This window comes from Carettochelys insculpta, chromosome 5 (genome assembly GCF_033958435.1).
Source record: "Carettochelys insculpta isolate YL-2023 chromosome 5, ASM3395843v1, whole genome shotgun sequence".
Taxonomy (NCBI): domain Eukaryota; kingdom Metazoa; phylum Chordata; order Testudines; family Carettochelyidae; genus Carettochelys; species Carettochelys insculpta.
Genome location: NC_134141.1, coordinates 125,797,008 through 125,820,747, shown reverse-complemented (window position 1 = coordinate 125,820,747; position 23,740 = coordinate 125,797,008). Strand labels below are relative to the sequence as shown.

Sequence of the window (23,740 nt, the reverse complement as noted above, 5' to 3'; positions counted from 1 at the left end):
AGGCTAGAGTAATGGGAAACACCTTCATGAAACATCTGTTTTGATGTGTTTCAGAGTGACTTAGTCTATTTCTAACTGACATGCTTTCACCATGCCCAGCTCCATCAATATGAGAGAGATGAGGCAGATAAATGCCCAGAAATGGAATTCTTCTGACAACCTACCTACCACGTCTAAGAGTGGTCAATTACTTACACTGACAGGAGAACCCATTATAAAGATATTTATTTGCTTCCCTGAGATTATAGCTCTACAGCGTCAAGCTTCTATGTATCTTAAGGTTATTCAGTTCACTGTGAAATACAAGACAGTATAATCCTCAGGAAAGACACCAATTTGTATTTTATGCCAATAAGAAGAGAAGCAATATGGAGATTTTAGGACAACCTGCCAAACCTCTTTTCTTAAGTTGCACCATCAAAACAAAAAACTAGTTGAGCTGGTGACTGAGTTGAAGCCTTTCCTTTTCACTTCCTGAATTTCACAAATCTGCACTCTTCAGTCGATCATTTCCTAGAAGGGTGGGGTTTTGGTTTTTTTTTTCAGTGAAGGGAAAATATAAAGAGGTACTTTATATAGTCAGCTCACTTATTAACAGGGGATGCAAAGAACCATACTGCATTCTGGCTGCTTCAAAGCAACCTGGTAGAAGACAACCCTCACCCTAAAAGCCCAGTTATCTGCATGCAGCCTGCTTACCAATACTGCATGCAGGACTGGGGGCTTGGTGCTCAATGAGGCATGCTTGTTCCTGTTCAGTTCAAGTCTGTTAACACACAACCCAATAAAAAGTTAAAGGTTCACACTGGAACTATTACACTGTTTATCATTAACTTCTTTGTATGCCCAACTCATTATTATTACACTGTTGTTTGTGAGAGGGGCAAGTTTTTGACCTTCACAGAGTTCTTCAAGTCTGGGTCCTCCCAACAGAAGTTGGTATGATAGAAAGTCAGACCTCAGCCACCTTGTCTCTTCCATTATTATAAGTAACAATATATCAGGTGCCTATTGAACTTTACAAACAATTAGCTTCAATTTGGCAAGGGAGGACATACCACTAAATAATATTTACCTTAACTAAAGTCCATGATACAATCCGCCCATCTGAAGAGATAGAGAAGAAGTTCAAATTATTGTCCAGGTCATCCTTCTGCCACTTGACCTAAAAAAGCCCAAACACAACACTCAAGGTTGATGTGGAAGCATTCAGTGGGTGACAACTACAAAGCACTCGGTAAAATGGATGTTTCAAATGAATGAGTTCCCTTTCAACTAGGGTCCTTCGCATTCAGTAGCAGCCACACTGACGCCCCCTCCTGCAGAGGTCTGGCAGCTGAAGAGGTAAAAGAAAGTCTGGCCTACTCACACTCACCCATTTTCCCTAGACACTTTCCTGAACAGACAACATCATACAGTATTTCAACGTTCTTATCAGCCCTGATTGTTTCCAGCTGTGATATCAGAGGAAGATCTGAGTCACCCAGAATTTCTCTGCATTCCAGATCAAACTGGCCACAAGACGTTCTCCTGCACACTGAAACCTTCTGCCACTCTAATCCTCTGCAGTGTGCTGCAAAATATAGCCCTGACCCTGGGATCCCCTCATCCAGACAAAGCCCTGCACTCATTCGAGCTCTTTAGATTTTAATGGGAACTTTTCCACCCCCAGAGAATCCACTTGACGCCAGTGGGGTGCAGGTACCTCCCCCTACAGCTCAGACTGCAGGCCAGGCACTGAAAGGATTTGTGAGACAGCTTTTGTGGCTTGGAGCTGCTTGAACAACCAGGAGCTTTGCTGACAAATTCACCAGACGATAGCCAGTGTTGTCTACATCTCTACAGCACCTACTAGCTGTGTGTTTTTGAAAAGGCCACAATTTAATAAAACTGGAAAAATCACAGAGCTAGATCTACAAAAGGAGTTAAGCATCCACTGGCACTTCAGGTGCCTAAACCCCAGAATCAGTCCTCACAAAACCCTCCTCAGCTGTCCTCAACCACTACAGGTGCCTCAACTCCTTGATGCCTGAATCTTTGCAGCAGTGGTTCTGCAGGCACCTATATTTCTGCCTCTGTTTATGCACATTGCTGCCCCTTGCAAGGCCACTGGGCATCTAAATTGCAGCATGATGCATAAACCAGAAGAACACAGGCATTCTTCTGATCTGCTCACCTGTGGGGCTTGGTCCAGCTGTGTGCTCTAACCAAGTTACCAGCCTAGGTACTGCACTAGAGTTCACAGAAAACAGCTGGAGGGAAAGGAGCTCCCTCGTAACTTGCAGCTCAGAGGTTAGTGTGCGCACACACCCTTGCTCACTCTTCAAATGTCCCATGTTGCATAAACACCACTGATGATTTATCTGGAGCTTTCCCTTGTGCTGCCAGCTGCCCTCGCTCTACCTGAATCTGAACGGGAGGACGTCAGTGCCTGCCTGGGCCCCTCTGCAAGCCTTATGTTCGAGTAAAGAAATACATTTAAGAATTAAGACAGTTTTCAATGCACTGCAGGAGAGGTCAGATGCCACAACACAAATAAATGGCTGTTTATGGGCTGGCTGCAGCTCTTGCTGAAGTTGATGGGTGCATTGCAACAGATTTCAATAAGAGCAGGATGGGCCCTGTGTGGTGGCTGCTGGGACACTTAAGCTCATTGAATAAGATTCAGCCCACTATAGAGGACCAGCTGGGGGGGACCCAAGAGGCACAAGTGTTGCCAAGGCCTTGTGCTAGGGCAGGGTGGGGAACTTCCAGCCCCCTGCTTGGTTTCATCCAACCCATGGCAAGCCCTGAGCCTTGGTGCCCACCCCCCACCCAGAGCTGGAATTGCAACAGCACATCCTGCTGCTGGCAGAAGCTAAAGTACTAGGCTGGTCAACGGTCCCTAGGCCACAGGAATGGATAATCAGGAAAGATCCAAGTCCATGTGTGCCTGTCCCTGCAGCTCCCATTGGTCAGGAATCATGGGGTGGTGCAATAGGGCAAGGGCAGTGCATCCAGTGCAGAGCCAGGTGGGCACTTCATGTCAGCTACCAGAAGCAGCACAGGGGCAGGGCCAAGAGCAGGGCAGGGGAGGAGCTTGCCTTAGCCCTGATGAGCTGCCAACTGGGAGGTGCCTGAGGTAAGCAGCGCTTGCCCAGAGCCCACACCCTTCACCCCCTCCTGCACTCCAACGCCCTCCCAGAACTTGCAGCTCCACCCTGAAACCCTGTCCCATGTCTGAACCCGCGCCCACAGCCTAACTCCCTCCCAGAACCCACATCCACATCCCAAACCACTGCCCCAGCCCTGAGCCGGCTCCTACACGCCAAAGCCCTCAGCCCCACGCTGCAGCCCCTCCCACACACAGAACCCCTCATTTCTAGACCCAACCCAGAGCCTAGGAGAAGACCTGAGCCTTCACATACACCGCCATGGGGCTCGTGGGGCTCATGGCTGATTTTCTTCTGTGGGTAAGTGGTTCCTGTGTTCCCTACCCCTGCCCTAGAGGAAAATTCACCCTTCAAAAGGTAAAATTTTTCTGCTGCTTCAGAGCATTTATCTGCCTCATAAGGAGATTTGCCTTTTGAACGTGACAGAGATTAGAACAAGGATAAATGTTTTGAGGTTTATAAGAGACATTTCACAGAGACCAAAAGCACCGAGATTGATCCAATTTCCTGATCCTGAAATCCAATCAGACTAAAGAGTAAAGGATGACCTGTCACAGCACCTGCCCACTTGTAGTTCTGTGGGCATCAATCAGCCGAGCATGGGCACAAGACCTGACAAAGACTGCACCTCTGATTTCAATGGTCTATTTGTTTCTGTCCAAGCACCACAGTAGATCTATATCTCCAAGTCTCATGCATTAAAAATTCACGTGATTATCACAGAGCATACCCAATATTTCATCTACGACAACCTTTTATGTGGCATCTGTTTCCAGGAAGGCGGTGGAAACTGAACTGTAACTATGGGCACTTGGGTTTGGGGTATTGCTCCCGTGGGGTGGGGGGAAGTGTTCAACCTATTTAAAAAAGTTGTACTGTGAAGCCCTATAGAATGAAAACTAAGCAAGAGACTCACTGAAGAGAAATGAAGTGGAAAAAGTCTCTTCCCTTGAACACACTGTTCTGAGGAATTAAAGATGAAAGTTGAAGAAATCCTTTCAAACGCATTTTGATATGTTCCCTATATGAGAAGTGACTGAAAACTGAGTAGCATATGGCTTATAATTCCCTTGGGCCAGAAGGGTTATCGTATGAGCAGCAACCGTTATGGGGCATAGGCAGTAGGTGCCAGCACTGCTCCTTGCTATCTTGCGCAAATGGAATTGCACACTATGATATACCCAAAAATAAAAGTGCTAATTACATCACAGTCACTTCTTTTCAATTGTGTGTACTGGCAGCATTGTTCTGCAGGGCATAAAAGCTGCTGAGAGCATCCATTTCAGACCCATCTACCCAGCACCGCACCCACTGATGACAGTGGTTGTCAGCACTGGCTACTCACTTACACCCTTTCATCTGATGTTAAGGAAGGTGAGCCAGATCCCTTTTCAACATGGTTATAGAAAGTGTGACAGAATATGCTCTGCCTCCTCTCTCTCACCCTCTGCAGGATGGCTGCCTCGTCTAAGCTAACTGTTAAGCTGTTCTCTGAACTAGTGAAGGGATGGCAGAGGAAGCAGGTTGCTGGCAGCCTTGAAAAATCAGCATCTGAAGTTGAGCACCCAGAAATGGGGGAAACTCAAACTCAAGCCTGTTTTTGAAACCAGAACTTCAAATGTAACTTACCGTCATAGAACAAGCTCCATTCTACTTGTCCAACCCATCAAGGTAATTTCTCCCCTTAACTCATGTGCACTTTCATCAGCTCAGCTCTTCCTCTAAAAGGGTGACCATCTGTCCTGTTTTCACTGGGACAGTCCTGTATTTGACAGGCTTCCTGCCTTTTTTTTTTTTTTTAACAAAAAAAGTGAGCTGCCCTGTACATTCCCTCCCCTTGCTGAGCTGTCCTTTCCCCAAGTCAGTGCAGCTGCGGGTAAAATCAGTCAAAAGCTGGCCGAACAGCACATGCTGCACATACTGACTGGCCAGTATAGGCAGCAGCAGGAGAGGGAGCCTGGGGCCCTACCACAAAGGTAAGGTCGGGCATGTTGTGGGGTAGGGTAGTGTGTTTGTCCCCCCATAAGATTTTAAGGGGGACCTGATGTCCCAGCAGTGTTGGGCAGCCCTTCCATGGGGCAGCTGCCCCTGCAGCTGGGAAGACCACTGCAGGGAGTTAGCCCAATCCCAGCCACAGAACAGCCTGCCATATACCCACTGCCCCCCATGGGGCAGCTGCTTCTGCAGCTAGGGAGCCCCGGAACTAGGGAGCTCTCACGCAGGGTGGCAGCACCATTGCCGGCACCCCAAGGCATGTGGCATCCGCCATCCGCAGTCGAGGCTGGTCCTCCTGGCAGGGTGGCTGCCCCATTGCTGGAGCCCTGAAACATGGGGCAGCTGAGGAGGTCCCCTGCTGGGGGGGGGGCGGGGGCAGCCCCATTGGCAGTGCCACGAGGTGTGTAAGGCACAGAGCATTCCCCCACAGGGTGACAGCCCCATTGCCAGTGCCCCAAAACATGGGACAGCTGCAGAGGTCCCCCATAGGGCAGCAGCCCCATTGCTGGCACCTAGAGGCATAGGGTAGCCAGGCAGCTCTCCTGCAAGGCAGCAGTCCCATTCCTGGTGCCTGGAGGTGTGAGGCACCTGGGAGCTGCAGCGTCCCTCTGCAGCCAAGTATCGGAGGAGTAGCCGTGTTAGTCTGGATCTGTAACAGCAACGAAGGGTCCTGTGGCACCTTATAGACTAACAGAAAAGTTTTGAGCATGAGCTTTCGTGAGCACAGACTCACTTCATCAGATGCGCATCTCATGAAGTGAGTCTGTGCTCACGAAAGCTCATGCTCAAAACTTTTCTGTTAGTCTATAAGGTGCCACAGGACCCTTCATTCCTCTGCACCCAGTGAGTGCCCTCCCCTGCAGGGTGGCAGCCCCACAGGGCAGCCACTGCTGGAGCCAGGGAGCATCCCTACAGCATTCCCAGAGCCTGGCAGTGTGGGGCTTCTGGGGAGCTCCCCTGTGAGGCGGCTGCCCCATTCTTGGAGCATCCTGAAACATCCCTGCAGTATTCCCAGATCCCAGCAGCATGGGGCAGCAGGGGACCACCCCCATTCTGCAGGGCAACTGCCCCTGCAGCCAGGGAGCTCACCCATGGGGCAGCAGCCATGTTCCAGTGCCCCATGGCATACAGCAACCAGGGAGCTGAACTTGCTTGGTGGCCGCAACTGGGGAACTGACCCCCACCCAGGGTGTCCTGTATTTAGCCTAAGGCAGGGATGGCCAACACATGGCTAGAGTGCCAGAATCCAGCCTGCAAAGCCTTTTTATCCAGCTCACAAAGACTCTTCCCGCAGCAGCAGTGTAGTAAGTACAGGCCCAGTATGAGGCCTTAGGCCTGAACCAAAGTAATGGTCAAGACTTTGCTAACAGGAAGCAAAGTGCAGCTGTGAGCTAAAGGAATGCATTGCTCACAGAAGTTGGCAAGAAGAGGGTTGATGTTGCATAAACATATCTACCTAGCATATTGAAGTGGGTACATGGTACCAGAACACCCTACCCTGGAACATTCCACAGACAAGAAAGAATAGGCCAATCCATCCCAACGACAGGGGCAAAAGGGTAATATGATGGATAGAGTTGTTTTGTTCGAACCAACATGTACAAGGTGAGAGGCAGCACCTAGAAGGGGTGTACCTCAATACGTTAGGAATGATGTGTAAATTATTTGTACCTGTGTATAAGAATGTACTTCTGGGATGTGGTCTAGGTCTGGCCGAGGGGGCAGTGGAAAGTCCTGCCACTGACTGAGCCGAGTCCATTGACCGTGGGTGCATATTTGTAGTATGTCCTGACTTAGACTAAGTCTACAGGGAACTACTATTGTGTCCAATACGGCAATAAACCTGGCCGACGTGCCTTCGCACCTTACTAGACTCTGTGGTCATTGGGGGTTCTCTTCGGGTCTGCTGTGTCAGCTATCTGCAGAGTTGGGGCAGCGCACAGAGGGAACACACGCACACAGCCAAGTGATACCAACATTGGAGAGAGCAGAGCACCACGCTGGTAGCATCTGACAACACTGGTGACCCCGACCGCTGATCTGGTGAGTAAGCTAGCTGCCCGCTGTAGGAATCGCGATCTAACATGGCAGAAAACCTCGAGCTAGGGAACCCCCTGATCCCTTCTCTTACAATCCCCATGGAGTTTGATAACTCTTGGACCCTCTGGATTGCCAGTAAAGGGGGCCCATATGAATTTAAAAAAGAAAGTGGGGAAACATGGACTGGCATATGTAGAGTGATGGTAGAAACCAAGGCTCTGAAAAATAGTAATAAAAGTAAAAAAGCAAGAACTTCACAACTTATGTCTATGGCTGTAAGATGGCTTAGACAGCATGCTGGCCTGCTGGCCAAACAAGTAATGGAAAAAACAGGGGAAGTAGAAGAGATAACCCGGGCAGTCGAGCACTGGAAAGCCCAAGCTCTTTTAGCAGGGCAGCAGGTGATCCAGACTCATGATATGCTCGAGCAAGTAAAGCAGGAAAATAAACAATTGGAGACAGCTGTAGAAAACCTGCAGAAGCAAAAAGTGCCGTCCCCTGGTATTCAACGTAATTCAGGTGCTGTTACAGTGCCTGAGGAATGGGGACAGAAATGGAAACAGGTGGCTCTTGCCAAATTAAGAGATGGAACTTGGGACAGTTGGGATGGGCGTTGTAATGAGGACCTGTGGAATGGCCCTGTTGACCCATCCTTTCATGACCCACGGGCAGGGGCTACCGCACCGCAACTGCCACCTTATGATGTAAGCCAGGTTCTGGATAAGCCCTCCCCAAAACCTAGATCAATTCCAGTAAAAACAGGAGAAATGGGTGAAAATGGGACAGAAGGCCCCACCGAAAAGCCTATTCCCCACCTTTACCCCGATGCTACCCCGCTGTCACAGAGCCCTCCTGCATTAAGGTTATGGGATGAAGTGGAAACTGTAACAAAAAACTTAACTGAGCGTTTGAGGAAGCCCTGGCCCTGCCGTAACGATGCAGACAGGGAAAGAGATCAGGAACCCATCGCCCATCCCCCGCGCGTGAGCGGCTCTGCAGCCAGGCTCGACGCGTTAAAGATTAATGGACTAACTGCGCTAGCTGGAGCTGTTGGCCCTCCCCCCTCTGAACATTTTGGTGAGTTTCTGGCATGGCTCCATAAAGGCTCTCGCAGTCACTCGAAGCAGTCGGGATTGACATGCTGCAGGAACCAATCTTGGTGCAAACCCTGTTGGGACCCCTGAACTGTCACACCCTCGGTTTTGATGATGATGTTGCACAGATGCTTAAATGTGTGGTTCAGAAGCACTTTAAGTTGTCTAGTGAGTTAGCTACTCTCAAAGGAATTGCAAGATTGCTGGGGGAGGCTCCAGCCAAACTGGCAGACAGAATTCAAACCTATCTCAGATTAACAACAGGGTCTGCTAATGTGGAAGATTTGAAGCAAATTGTTTTGGAGGCGCTGCCTCCTGGTGTGTTAGACTGGATGAATGCTTGGTGTGAGAATGGAGGTAAAGAGGTACCCTGGGACGAATGGATTGCAAAGGTGGAGATGGCAATTAAGCAGCAGGAAGGAACTCCTGTTAATGAGCTGCGTACTCAGTTAGGACAATGGAAGACAGAGGGTCCTGGATACTCTCCCCGTGATCGTGGCCGGGGTTGGAGAGGTCGTGGACCAAACAGAATTAGAGAAGGTGATAGAGAGAGTTCGTGGGTACCTCCTGGAGTTCTAAAACAGGCAAACTTGAACCTGAAAGGAGAGAGTGAGAGGCTGCAGGCACAGCTGTAGGCATGTATGATTGGCAAGGAGTCTCAACAGGAAAAAGATAAGATGGGACGAAGGTAGCCAGGTCGACGGTCCTGACATCAGGACTGAATGACCCAATCGCTACTGATACAGTAGCATAGGACAGCTCTATCCTTGACTCAGAATGCATCTTTCAGCAACCCATGACGGTAGATGTATGGGGATGCCCCCATTTAAGCATTTGAGTCGGGGAAGGGCTAGTAGATTTTCTATTGGATACGGGGGCTGGAATTCCTATAGCAAAAGACAGTTTTGATGCATATCCAGTTGGAGAGTTGGTGCAAATACAAGGAATATCTGGAACTGACCAAACTTATAATGTTAAAACCCTTCCCCTCCAGTTTGGGATGCATACCATTCATGAGAAGTGCGCTATTGCAGGGAGAGAGAATCTAATTGGGGCAGAAGCCATTAAACGACTGGGATTAATTTTGGACTTTCCAAACACGTGTATTAGACAAACTCTCACTGTAATGCAAGGTACAACTGATACCAATCTAATCCCTATGGGACTGGCTACACAGACGGTAAAAGCAATAAAGCCTAAACAACTGCCTCCCACACCAAAAGGCTGGGAGAGCTGGTGGACTGAAATTCAAACCGTCTGGCCAGCGGACTCCTTAGATATGGGTAAAATGCAGACTTCTGTTACATTGGAGGGAGATACACCCCCATTTATAAAGCAGTACCCCACACCTCAGGAAGCAAAGGACTCACTAAGGCAAGTAATAACAGAATTGGAAAAACGAAATTTAATCAGAAGGTGTTCAGCGCCTAACGTGGCACCAATTTGGCCAGTCAAAAAACCTGATGGTACATGGAGATTAACTATTGACTATTGGGGGTTAAACAAGACTGCCAAACGGGGGGCTCCCGTGGTGGCAGCTTACCCCGAACTGTTGGAGGTGGTAACCCCTGACATGAAGTGGTTCTGAGTACTCGGTGTGGCAAATGGCTTTTGGAGTCTACCTTTACACCCAGAGTCTCAGTATCGAACATCTTTTGTATTCCAAGGTATGCAGTACTGCTGGAATGTTTTGCCAATCGGGCACTGTGACGCACCAACAATTTTCCATACAGCAGTGAGAAATATGTTGGAGAAAGAGTGTGCATAGTTGAGTGTGGAGCTGCCTAGTAGATCAATTTCTTTCCATTATTCCAACCTGTAACCCCTTGTCCTGAGCTATATATTATCTCAGCTCACCTGGTGTTTGTACATTTGTACATTTTAAATACTGTTGGCCCAAAGCATGTATACCAAGGGCCATATTCTGCCCTCTGAGGAGCACTAGCACCTCCCACTGAAGCTAGCCAGCACTCTGCAAAGGGGAGTTTGGCACTTAGCTCTTTTAAAACTCCTTCCTTAACCAATCCCTCCAACACCTTCATGGTTGTTGACAGGAAGAAGAGGTATTGCTCTTCCCTCATTCCCATAAACTTTTGCTAGTAACAGAGAGAAAGCCGTGATAGTCTACATACTATCAAAACAAAAAAGCAGCAAAGTAGCACTTTAAAGACTAACAAAATAATTTATTAGGTGAGTTTTCATGGGACAGACCCACTTGTTCAGACCATAGCCATACCAGAACAGACTCAATATTTAAGGCATAGAGAACCAAAAATAGTAATCAAGGTGGACAAATCAGCAAAAAAAAAAATATCAAAGTGAGCAAATCAGAGAGTAGAGGGGCAGGGGGGAGAGTCAAAAATTAGATTAAGCCAAGTATGCAAAATAGCCCCTATAATGACCCAGAAAATTCCCATCCCAGTTCAAACCACGTGTTAATGTGTCAAATTTGAATATAAAAGAGCGTTCAGCAGCCGCTCTTTCCAAAGTAATGCAAAAATTCCTCTTCAGTACGATGCAAACTCTTAAGTTATTAACAGAATGGCCCACTCCATTAAAATGTTGGCTGACCAGTTTGTGGATCAGGAGTGTTTTTATGTCTGTTTTGTGCCCATTAACTTTTAATTGAAGCATTGAGGATACTTGAACAGAATTGTCTGTTCCCACTTTTACCCAGCGCTTGTGAATATGAGATAAGCTTTCTTTTGCTGGCTGCATCCACGCTGGGTTTATCACAGCAATGATTTTACTAGCACACAAGGTGTCCAGCTATGTGTTGAGAAGTTAATTCCTTATGTTAGCATGCGATAATGATCCAGACTACGACTACACTAGAAGAGAAATTGGAATATAAGGTAGTTAGCTAGATATTACCACACGACTGTCTTCGCTGTAAATTCCATTAACTCGATTTAGGGAGCACTAATATCGATATCATAATATGGTTGGTACCTGCTGGGTGTAGTATCAAGTTCGAATTTAAAAGTTCAATTAAAGGCCAGTGTGGAAGCGTCACTCACATCATAAAATTGAATTTATTAGCCTCCAGAGATGCCCACACTACCCCTCAGTGCTCCACTCTGGCCGCTGCTCTCCAGGTGCACAGGAATTAGGTACCAGGAAGACCGTGAATTTCAAATGGGGACCAGGAAGCTTGTAGCTGTGGGGTCATGTTTGTAGGAGAGCTGGAGAAACATCTTTCTTTGCTATTAGTGCTTGAGCGCATCTACCCATTACAAATAGCCCCAGCATGGAGTTCGTGGTTCTGTCTGTACAACTGGTATTTTTTCCTCTGATGCCTGGTGCCAGCTGCTGTCCCCACTACACCATGTGGCAGCCAGGCTGCTGTGGAGGTCATGCTTGCATAAAAGGCTGAGAAACTTCTTCTCAGTGTTTTACATTTGTGCGCGTCCCCTTCCCTCCCCCACAGGCGCCGCGCAGTTGGGTCTTTCCCAGGCTCAGCCACATCACACGGGTAGCCCCCATGTCCATGTACAGCCCCAGGCAGCTCCATGTTCTGGCTTGAACATGGTTAGGGCTCCAAGGGTGGGAAAGAATTTTGGGGGTTTGCAGCTGCCAGGGAAGTAGTCTCCTCCGGCAGCTAAGATTTTTGGTCCCTCCCAGCAGCCAAGAGTTCTGGGGCTTTTCTCCCGCATGGGGGTACAACTTCAACTGGCCCCCCACTGAACCCCCTACCCCAACAAGGACATGGGGGCTAGCTGCCACAGGGGAAGGGGGGGGAAGTCTGCCCCAGTGGCCAAGATTTTCAGGGCATTGCTGCCATCCCCTCTGTTGGCAATTTCTGTGTAGTGAAAAAGGAAGACAAAAATCTTTTTTCCTCGCCTTTGCTATCCTCTTTCTTCTAACTTTGCACCCTTCATGCAGGGAAGAGTGGGTGGAGGGCCAGCTGAGAATACAGACTGGTCACAAAAGCTGTATAGGGGACTGGGAAGCCACATACCCTCCCCTCAGCAACTCTTTTTTCAAAAACTTTACTATTAACTCTTTCTTCATGCTTTTCATTGTCCCTGTGTTATTTTCAGGAATCAGATGCAATCATGGGAGGGGGGACACACACTCGAGAAGACACACACTTGCTGATTTTTATAAAACCTTGGTCATTCAGTTACAGAAGAAAGACATTTCTGTTAATTTGGCCATATTTGTTGATGCCCTACTTTTCCTACCTTTCCTTCCTTCCAGCTAGTTGCTTGCCACCGGGAGGGTGGTGGAATGAGACCAATGCAATGTGTGAAGATGTCAAATACCAGCAAACATACCCAGAATGATACAGGGTGAGGGAGCTGTAGGATACCTTCCCACAATGCACTGCTGCAACAGTCGATGTTTGCCGATTGAGTGTGGCAGCAAAGAGTCAACCATGAGGAGCATGTGGGGAGGTGGGGATAGTCAAATTCAAATTTATAAAATGCAGTGTTACAAAATCAATAAATAAATTTGCATTTATCTCACAGTGGAGATGTAGCACCAGTATTTGGGCAGCATGATAACATACATGCAAGTTCACTTGTGACATAGGTAATGTAGAAGCACCATCTCCAGGCCCACCAATGAAAGTGGGGAAGGAAGCAGGCAGTTGCCCTGGGACTCAGACATTCCATTACAATTTGCATTATTATTATTTGCAGTATGGTAGCACCTGCGAACTCTCATTACGGACCAGCCCCTCACGGTGCCAGGCACTATAAAACCACACACATTTAGTATAATTTTCATCAATGGTTAATTGTCTTTTTTCTTATTTAAACTAACCTAAGTATTGTTAAAGTAATGCATAATAAAAACAATATCTGGTTTGGGGCAAAGAGAAGAAACAGAGAAATTTGCACTGTGATCTCTCCAAATCCTGACCTTTTAAAATGTTTGTAAGGGTTCATTTTCGTCTCTTTAGCCCTTATTTTAAAAACACATTCAAAGTTGTTACCAAATTCAAGTTTCATAAAATGAAGTTTTTACTAGACCTACCACTAGAAATGACTCCATGACTTTGTTTTAATTTCAACAGAAATGCTTTTCTTTTTTTTAAAAGCAGCTAAAACATTTTCTTGTTTTCAACTTGGTCAGTGCATGAGAACTTGAGAGTGAAATTGTATAACATCTGCCCATAAACAAAACCAAAACTGAACAAGAAACTCATAGCAAGGAAAAGTGCGAAGCAAACAGGTGGACTAAATGCACAAGAATCAATGAGATTTTTAAAATGATTCAGAATTACTGATTAAGATAGTACTAGTAACATATGCAAGGAAATGTGTTTGTTTGTTTTTTCTTTTTAATATGATCTTTAACCTACTTTTGTGCAATGCATAAGTCTGTGGAACTCATTGCCACAAGCTGGAACTGAGGCAAGAACTTAAGAGACTTCCAAAAGAATAAAACATTTATGCAGATTATGAGAATATCAAAAATTACATTGGATGGGATAAAAGTAAAATAAAGTGTTAGGGTGAGCAAGTCACTTCCCTTATAACTATTCTCTCATCTATTACAAAGATACTAGCACCTTCATCTGGAGAAGCTGCTACTGGCTACTTCTAGAGACAAGATACCATACTAGATAGACCACCTGTCTGACTGGGCATGAAAACACCTATCATCCTGACTGTGTCCTTTCACAAAAAATGGTAAGGAAGTTTAGAATTTGTTCAGTTTAAGGATTTGTGCCCCGGCTTCATTTTTCTCTGATATAAGTCTGACTTGCCCTCTGCAGGTAGCCATTATAATAGTTCCCTTCTACAGTTCTGCAAGTGCCCTAAAACCTCTGAAGAAAACATCTGCTATAACAGACTTGGACCTCTCTCACGGAATCTTGCGATCATGATGTAACGCCAACAGACCCAGGTTGCCAGCCATAGGGTCTAAAGCCCTGCACTCTACCACATGAGCTAAAGGCCAGTTGGCTCTCAGCCAAGGCTGTAGAGAAGAGACTTCATTCACCCCAGATGAGGTCTCAGTGCCTCTGTGTACTACAATAAGAAAATGCTTGGCATGCCCTTGAGCTGCTATGGCCCTAAAGGTGGGACATAACACATGACTGCCGCACTCTGAGAAAAACACAGGCTATCCTTGCAGGACATTAAAAATGCTGTGTGATTCCTTCCTCATATCACATTCAACCACACTGCAACTGCTTTGTTCACTCACTAGACTAGACTTCAATAGACTTCTTTGTACAGTAAATAGGCCTTAGAACTCTGAATGGAGCGTGATGGAGTGATGCACATATAAATAATTAATATGATTTATATAAAAAACCCTCCAAAAATATATGCAATGGAAAAATATTCCTACTGAGAAAATCTAGCGATTCTTTTAAATGCAAATGTTCCAGCTAAGACATGAGTCCACAGATGAGACAACAGATTGGCAGTGCAGAATTCTCGAATGTGCTGATGTCGTTTATCAAAGCATACCCTGATGGGCTACTCTAAAATTATGAGACATGCCAGAATGGATAGCTCAGGACTTTTATGAAGTAAACACTGCTCCACCTTAGGAACCATTGAATAGCTCCTGTCTGTCCTAAATGCCTCTTCTGCTGCATGATTCTTTATGCTGTTTTTGCTTCAGGGAGAATTTCCCTAAAGGTTTCCCTATCTTTCTTCTCTGCTTCCTGATGAATGTATGTCCATCCAAGGCTGCGTCTACACGTGCACGCTACTTCGAAGTAGCGGCACTAACTTCGAAATAGCGCCCGTCACGTCTACACGCGTCGGGCGCTATTTCGAAGTTGAAATCGACGTTAGGCGGCGAGACGTCGAAGTCGCTAACCCCATGAGGGGATGGGAATAGCGCCCTACTTCGACGTTCAACATCGAAGTAGGGAACGTGTAGACGATCCGCGTCCCGCAACATCGAAATAGCGGGGTCCTCCATGGCGGCCATCAGCTGGGGGGTTGAGAGATACTCTCTCTCCAGCCCTTGCGGGGCTCTGTGGTCACCGTGGGCAGCAGCCCTTAGCCCAGGGCTTCTGGCTGCTGCTGCTGCAGCTGGGGGTCCGTGCTGCATATACAGGGTGTGCAACTAGTTGTTGGCTCTGTGTATCTTGCACTGTTTAATGAAAGTGTGTCTGGGAGGGGCCCTTTAAGGGAGCGACTTGCTGTTGAGTCCGCCCCGTGACCCTGTCTGCAGCTGTGCCTGGCTCCCTTATTTCGATGTGTGCTACTTTGGCGTGTAGACGTTCCCTCGCTGTGCCTATTTCGATGTTGGGCTGAGCAACGTCGAAGTTGAACATCGACGTTGCCAGCCCTGGAGGACGTGTAGACGTTATTCATCGAAATAGCCTATTTCGATGTCGCAACATCGAAATAAGCTATTTCGAAGTTGGGTGCACGTGTAGACGTAGCCCAAAGGTCCCATTACTTCCCAGTTAACTTGTGCTTCCTTCATCCATGTGGCAGGTTTAATACATTCCTTTAGGTCCAGAGGCCCAATGCTATCTAAAGTTGTTTAGGAACACACTCAAATGTCTTGTCCCTAACAGATAAACCTTGTGCCCATGACTTTCCTTTTAATATACGTCCCAGACAGAGAGGGCCATGGGGGCTCATGAATTTGGCAAAGGCACATGAGAACACCAGCTTTCGGAGAGAAGGATGAATTGGTGCTTCCAGCTCTGTAAGGTTGTCAACTTTACAAAACTAGATACTACAGCCCCGCCCCCCATCACTCCCTCACTCCCCACCACTTGTCTGCTATCTGCAGAGCTGGGCTGGGAGGTGGGGCACAGAGAAGCAGAGGGCAGGGGTTGATCCCAAGGGGCTGTACAAAACTATAGGCCCGGGAGGCCAAGACACCCCACCAGACCTTCCTGGACAGTGAGCCCCGCTGCAGGCCCCACTCCTCAAATGCTGAGCTCTGTTGTGATCCATCCCCTGTGCAGCACTGGTATCCATCTCCCCACTGGAGGCAGGAGCCAGTTCCTCAGGTTAAGCGTCTCTCCATTAGCTGACCTCCAGCAGCAACTGCCCTTCTCACCCTCTCAGCAGTGGATGCTGATTACTGTGATAATTGGACTTCTGGTATTCAGTCAGCAGTACTGGAAGTCCCTTTCCAACCAGACTTTCCCTTGGAAAACCGGACACCTACGCTCGAGTGGGGGAATAAAGTGGCAAAATTGCATGACACTATGGAATTCAACAGCGTGAAATCAGAATGAAGTGCCCGCTCAGGGCTGGCCAATACCTGTGCAGTGTGGGGGACACAACAAGGACATGGTTTCAGCCCTGACCTTTGAATTTCCTTGGTTTGGTGGATTTATAGTCTAGTAAGGCTGGGGGCTCCGGTGAATGAAGCTCAAAAGGAGGCTGGGCAGCATGCCAGGAGTGAACCCAGCAAAGCAGAGAGCCAGGACTGAGAGGTGTTCAGCATGCTGCTTTGATGGCTGGAGGTGCCAGCACTGTGTGATGGAGGAAGAGACAAGGAGCAGGAGGTGAGAATGAAGAGCGACCACAGGCTCCCAGTGAGTGAGAGATCTGTCAGCAGCAATCTTAGTGATGCTGGCAATTATTTGGTTGCTGGGCCTGAAGTGCTTTGCCGGCTTTGTTCTTGTGTTCAGGCAGCCAGGGTTTTCTCCCACCTCAAGCTGAGCTGGTGTAAGATGGCAGCCTCTAGCACAGACATGTGTTACAAACATCTCTTCTGGTTTCAGTAGCATTGGGCAGCATAAAAGGTTCTGCTCCAGGCCTTTCTGTTTGCTTCTCTGCAGCTCTTGTGAGCGTTCTCTTTGCCAGCCAGCAAGAGAGGGGGAAGCACAGCACTCAGCTGTGCTGTCTCAGTCATGGCCAAGGTGGCGTGCTGAGATGGTGCACGTGGCTTATTTGGAGCACACACCAAGGAGGATGCCTGACGGGAACATTCCTTCAAAGAACACTTCCCTCTCAGTGGTAGCACCAGCGCTCTCTTCACTGACTTCATTGTCTCAAGTCACGGGGACTAAGGCCTCCTACCTCACACCACAAGAGCAAGGCCACTGAAACCAAATGCAATGGTCCTCCCCACTTGGGGTCTGGCTGGGGAGCATGGCCCCAGGCTAGCCCAAGCAGCCCCAGCCATACCATCCAGCCAGCTCCAGCTCCAGCTCCAGCTCCAGCTCCAGGCCAACCTGAACAGCCCCAGCCACACTGACCAGCCCGGACAGCCCCACCTAGATGTCACCTACCAGCCACTGGCTCCAGCCACCCTCAGCCAGGCCAGGAAAATGCTGCACGCCTGTACCTCATGCCACAGAACAATGCTAGTCTTTGTACAGACACCAAGCGGTTCTGAGAAGATAGTATCTGTCAGTCATCATGCCAGGTTCATCAGTGATGTCTCTGGAGTGCAGGAAGGTCACCAAGGAACCTGGAAAGGTGAATAGCCAATGCCACCGCCTCTGCTGCCCTGGAATTTGCAGAGTACTTAGTAATAAACCAAAAGCCAGCTACCTGGTGTCCCACGGCAGTGGCTTCGCCAGGGGCAGTGTAGAGACCCGTGCTACGATAGTGCCCTTTGCTGGGTGGCACGGGCTATCACAGCTTGCCCAGTCCTAACGGACCCCAAGCTCTGGCTCCTTTAAGGAACCGGCTGGCAGTCGGCCCCAGCTGGGGAGGCTGCCTCTGGACCAGGCAGGGCAGCCCCGAAGGCTCACCCTGTCCTCAAGGCAAGGCAGCAGGCAGCCCGCAAGTAGTTCAGATGGCCCCGGCCCTTGCAGCACGGCGGGGCGACAGGTAAGGCTGAAGTGTTTGGGGAAAAGCCCAGCCCTCAGTTCAGGGCAGGGCAGCAGTTACAGCGTTTGGGGAAAAGCCCAGCCCTCAGGTCAGGGCGGGGCAGCAGTTACAGCGGAGTTTGGCTCTCCCCGACGTGGGGTTGGCTTAGCCCGGTGAGGGCTGACCCCACCAGGGAGGGGGCAGGGGGTCGCAGGCCCTCCCACTCCACTGCGACCCGGCCCGGGGCTCTGTGGATCGCTTACACCTGCCCGTGGCGGTGGGGATCCAGGCTGCAACACACCGCCATGGGTTCCGGTGAAGCATTCCCCGGGCCACTTCCTACCTCCACCTCCATCTGGGTAGGGTCCCAGTCAGCCTGGTCGGCGGGTCCCGGCAGGTAGGTCCCCTCCAAGTTGTCTGCCCTCGGGGGCTCTGGCCAGTCTGACATCTCTACATCATTGGGGTAGTCTGGCGGCGGCAGCACGGTGGGCCCAAGGCCGTCTGTTTGGGCCTGGCAGGCCCTCCGGGGAGGGGGCTCTCCACCAGCGTGAGGGCCCTGGTAGATCCGGGAAGTCCAGGTAGGTCCCCTGGGGCATCCGTATCTGTAGCTGCCCAGGCTGGTCTGGGCAGCTGGGGGGAAGCTCTCGCCGACAGGCCGGGCGGCGGCGGGCTCTCTGCCCCTGGTGCCCAGGAGCCCGAGCAGGAGCTCTCTCCCAGCACGGCAGCCCAGCAGTTAATGGGCCCCGAGCTCCGCCCCTGGCCCTTCTGGCTCTAGGCCCCACCCTCTGAGGGGCGGGGCACCGGTGTTCTGGCTCAGGGCCTGCCCACCAGGGCCTCTGAGCAGCCTCCTCCACCTCTGAGTCTGCGGAAGGCCACAGCGGCTCGCTACAGGCAGGCAGAGCATTCCCTAGCATACCAGACCCACCACCACTGACAGCATGAAATAAGGTTTCCTCTCTGACAGAAAGTAGCTTCCCGGAGAGCGCCATTGAAACTGACACCCAGGGAAGTGCCACTGAACTGAATGCAGAGCACTGGGGTGTTCCTGCAGGGGGGCATTCACCGCTCTTCAAAGAGCAAGCTCAGAGCCTGGGCAGCCCTTTAAGCTTGTGAAACTTTGAGTTAGCTAAGGGAAACCGCAACACAGATCTCAAGAGAGCAAGCTAAGGCATACCCCACCTCCCGGTTGTGCTCATCCTGCTGGGGTTTGGATGTTCTGGTTTGCGAGTGCACGGAGTATTACTAACAGCCTGTTTGCTTATCCCCTCCTAGCACACAACACTGCTGTTGGACTGGCTTGGTTTACTAGCAGCCAAGGAGCAGGAACAGCAAGGAAACCAGAAACTAGCATCTCACTTACTTGTCCTTATCAGTGGCTGGGGCACCTATGGCCTCCTTGATATTCTATGCAGCTAACAGCTTGTATGACACAGACCAGCACTGCTCTGATGTATCTGGCCAATTGCAAATCACCAGCTCATGCTCCCAAGTCTGACTCTGCTCAAAGAACAGATGTTCCAATTTACAGGCTAAATATCAAGTTTTACCCTCTGTGTGTTGGGCCTCAAATGGTGTGCTGCAGGAAGACTTACATGCACATCCTGGGACTGGCTGGCGCTTCAGAAATCAGGCCTGGGGTCTGTAATGAGTTTGACAGAAAGCCCCTGCCATACAGAACCCTTCAGATTTGCATCACTGTCTGGGAGAGACGAGTGGTTAGCCTGCCAGGTGCTGAGTCATGCCTCCTGCACAGCACTGAGTGGAGGCTGCTCAGCACCTCACAGGATTCCAGCATGGGAAAGGTTGTTTTGGGCCTAGAGAGAAGTAAGGGGGGGAGCTGTTTAGTTAGAATTATGGGCTAGACCCTCAGTGGGTGTAAATCTATGTAGCTCCATTGGCATCATCTGACTGCATTAAGGTTTACACCAGTTGAGGATCTGGCCCAGCTGGCTTGGTTTTCTGGTTGTGTTAGCACTGCAAGTAGGACACACTCCCACCTCAGGGGTTAGCACCTGGGAGTATTTTTGCTGACAGTTCTGATGGTGGTAGTAAAGCACTAAAAAGAAAAGCACTGGTTTGTGTTCACAGTGTTTTCCTCAGGCACCAGAATGCATCTACACAGGCAATGCTTGCATCGCAGAGGAGAGGAGTGCATTATGCAGATATCCCACTATGCACTGCTTCAGGACACAAAACAAAGCATTACTGCGGCAGGGTAGATGTGTGTGTGTGACAGACACTGGAAGCAATAAGTCCTGAGGCAGGATGGGGGAGACCCCGACTTCAGCCCTCAACTCCCTTCCTGACTCTGCAGAGCACATTCTGCCTGCCTCTGTTTGCATTGTGGGAGAAGTAGGAGCAGAAGGATCTGTTGTGTGTCCCGAAGCAGTGCCAGCACCAGCTGTCAGAACAGAGCTAACAGGGAGAGATACACACCTGCAGGCAGGACTGCTGAGTTGCAGAGTGGATCTTCCCACCCTGCACTACGGGACAGCTCCACAGGGCATTAGACCAGTGAAAGCAATCAGGAGTCTTCACTGGCACATCAGCGCGAGAAGACTCTCATTGGGGTGGTTTTATTTGTGCAGGGAAACTCAGCAGTTTCATCCCAAAATGTGAATTTCCAGTGAAGACACTAATGAGGTTTTTTGTGCAAAACCCTGTCTTTTTGCGCTTAAAACTGGCAAGTGTGGACATAGATCTATTTTAATTCTCACACAAATGCATTCTGGGTAAAATCCAAACTTAACTCTTTCCTCAGCGTGCTCTTATTGCTGATTTTATAAAACAAAGTTCCAGCCAAAGCTTGCACTTAGCTTTGTTCACTGTAGGATTCCTCTGTCACTGCCTCAACTTCCCTCTCTCAAAGCAGCCCTCAAACCTTTTTACATCCTGGCTGGTGCTATGAAGACCCACAGGCTCAGGGACTTCCTATGCAAGCTCCTAAAATCTGCCCCCTTTGTGTGCACTTCTCGGGCTTTACACAGGAGCAGTCCTAAACTCAGGTTTCCAACATCCTGCCTTATAATCAGATGAAATGAGTTGCCCCTTCCCTTATCAACTGTCTGAGATTTTCCAGCATCACACTCCTTGAAGAGGCTTTCAGAATCAGAGTCTTGAGAAATAACATTGCCACAACTACTAAGGGAAGGGAAAGCGCATAGCACACGGACACTGAAAATGAAAACCAAACTGGAAAGAGCCACAATCTGATAATTATCCATAATTTAGATCTTAAAGTAACAGAACGGAATGAGAGATAACACAGCACAAACCAAAAATCAATTGCTCCCACAGCAGCCAGACTAGAAGAAGGCCAAAAAAGCCCAGCATTTGTATGGAAGTCCAAAGGGGAACATCCATCAAAGCAGAACTCTCTTTTCAGATACATGTTACATAATATTCCAGTAAGACTTTGGGGGCTCGGCAAGAGAATTCAGACTGACAGAATCTGTATCCAAAGTGTGGTTGAACAATAAGCTACTGTATTAAGTACTAACCACTGTCTCTCGAGACAAAAAGCAGCCATAGTAGTATAGTATCGTGTAGTAAGTGCAAAAACTAATCTCCAGGAGCTACAGCCTCACACTGCCTTGATGAAATACAACATCCAAGCTGAAAGATCAAAGATCCTGTCTTTTAACATCAAAGGCACTTAGGAGAAAATTCTGGCACTTTACTGCATTTAACCTTAAAGAGAAATGGGTCCCAAATGCCCTCAGGAGAAGAAAATTTTTCTGTTGTCTCATGTTGGCTAGGAGACTTCATCCCAGCTTGCCAAATAAAGACCTCATACTCCTTTATCTCTTCTTGACTGGGCTATAACAATGCAGTACTTGGGCATGAAGCCTTCTGTGCTTAGCAAACTCCAGCTACAGGGTATTACAGTGCATAGCCCCAGCAACTCAGACTCCTGTTGTGACAAGCTGGATCACAGAGATCCCACTGGGGCTGTCACCTGGTGTGTTAATCATACCACTGAGCTTGTCTACCTATCCTCTGGGGCACCCCACCATTCTGTCCTGCTCTGATCTTGCCCCAGCAATGGCACAGAGTTAGGGTAACAGCCCCCAGCAAAGTAACACAGATGCTGATAACAGCTCTGGGAAGGTTCAGTTATATGGACTTGACAGCACACAACAGCACAGCCCTAATGGAACCAACCCCCAAAATAAACCCATCTTATTCTGTATAAAAGTGTTACATAGAAAAAGCTCTTAATGATGTTCATTCTGTTTATCAATGAAAGAGAGAGATGCACAGCTGTACCTCACCCCAGATAACAATTCCTTATACTAGCCTTGATGATAAACAAAACTGTTTTTAATAAGTATAAAAAGTAGGATGTAAGTGATTGCAAGTGAAAACAGACCAATCAAAGTAAGTTACTAGCCAAAATAAACAAAATACAACAGTAACAAGCAGTCTTGTAGTACCTTAAAGAGTAACAAATTTATTAGGTCATGCACTTTCTTCGGTAAGGCTCACTTCTTCAGATCTTGCCCACAAAAGCTCATGATCTAATAAATTGGTTTATCCTTATGGTGCTAGAGAACTGCTTTTTACTTGTGACACTACAAACTAACATGGCTATCTCCCCCAAGACAAAATACACTAAGTAAGCCAACAAGACTAAAAGATTGTTACAGATATATTTCTCAGTCCTCAGATAGTTCCAGATAACATATTTTCTCTGTCCTGGATCTAACAGCTTTTTTAAATAGTCTCTTTGGCGGCAAGGCAGTTTTCAAAAGTCAGTTGAAGATGATGTTGATTCCTTCCCGTTCCTGGAAAAGAATTTCCTGAGGGTGGGAACCCTTTAACTCTGCCTGTCCCCAGATTCAAGATGGATTCCACCACCAGGTTGCATGGTCACATGTCTTTATAGGACCAACTACAGTTTGGGATTACAGGAAAAACAAAACCATTCACAGATTGGTGTCTTGAGAATCAGGTCAATGAGTTCCTAAGAACCAGTAATGGTTTTCACTAGAAATTCTAGATTAAGATGCAGGTTTACACTTCATATTTCTAACTTGACACTGAAGAGTGATAGATGCACTCAAATAGAATAAATAAATTCTGGGGATCACAGGTTCTTGAACAGAAGGTTAGCTGACCTGTTTTGCATAAACATGTTCAAATTATGCATATTCTTATTCTAAAACATATTTCTATCAAAACATGGAAGTGAAGTGTCACACCTGTGAACACATCATTCCTGTCCTCTACTCCCTATACAGGCTTCCCATAGAATAATAAATCAAGTTCAAAGACTCTGTTCTTATTTTAATGTGCTCCATGTCCTAGGCCCAGGATATTTAATAGATAGAGCAAAGTGCTGGGACGGTTAACAGCTTGATTCATCTGGCCCTGTGGAGCTCTGTACAACAAGACTGAAAGATCCCCACTGTGGGAGAAAGAACTTTCTTAGGAGCAGGTCTAAGAATGTGGAATGACCTCTTTGAGGACCAGCCCAAATCTTACACTCCAGGACCTGCCTTTTCTAGCATAAATATACAGCAGTGTGTTTATATGTGTGTTACACCTTCACAACCAAAACTATACCCTGTACACACTTCTCTCTCAGGGGAGAGGATCAGAGGACAATCTTGACATTTGTTATTCCTCTTGCTGGAAGACAGTCACATTCCACAGGGCAGTACAAGAACCTGTACACAGCAACATAGCTGTTGCAGCCTCATGAGTCTTCCAGGGAAGAGTGGGATCTAGTAACTTAAAAGTGAAAAGC

At 48.1% G+C, this 23,740-nt stretch overlaps 1 protein-coding gene across 1 annotated transcript in view; it reads right to left on the bottom strand.

Annotated features, from left to right (window-relative positions):
• The window catches only part of LOC142013949 (dynein axonemal intermediate chain 1-like), a 233,542-nt gene that overhangs the window by 135,718 nt on the left and 74,084 nt on the right, over window positions 1-23,740 (bottom strand). The window contains exon 11 of the mRNA XM_074995971.1: window positions 1,076-1,165. Coding sequence (XP_074852072.1) covers window positions 1,076-1,165 — 90 coding nt within the window. The remainder of the gene's footprint in view (window positions 1-1,075; window positions 1,166-23,740) is intronic.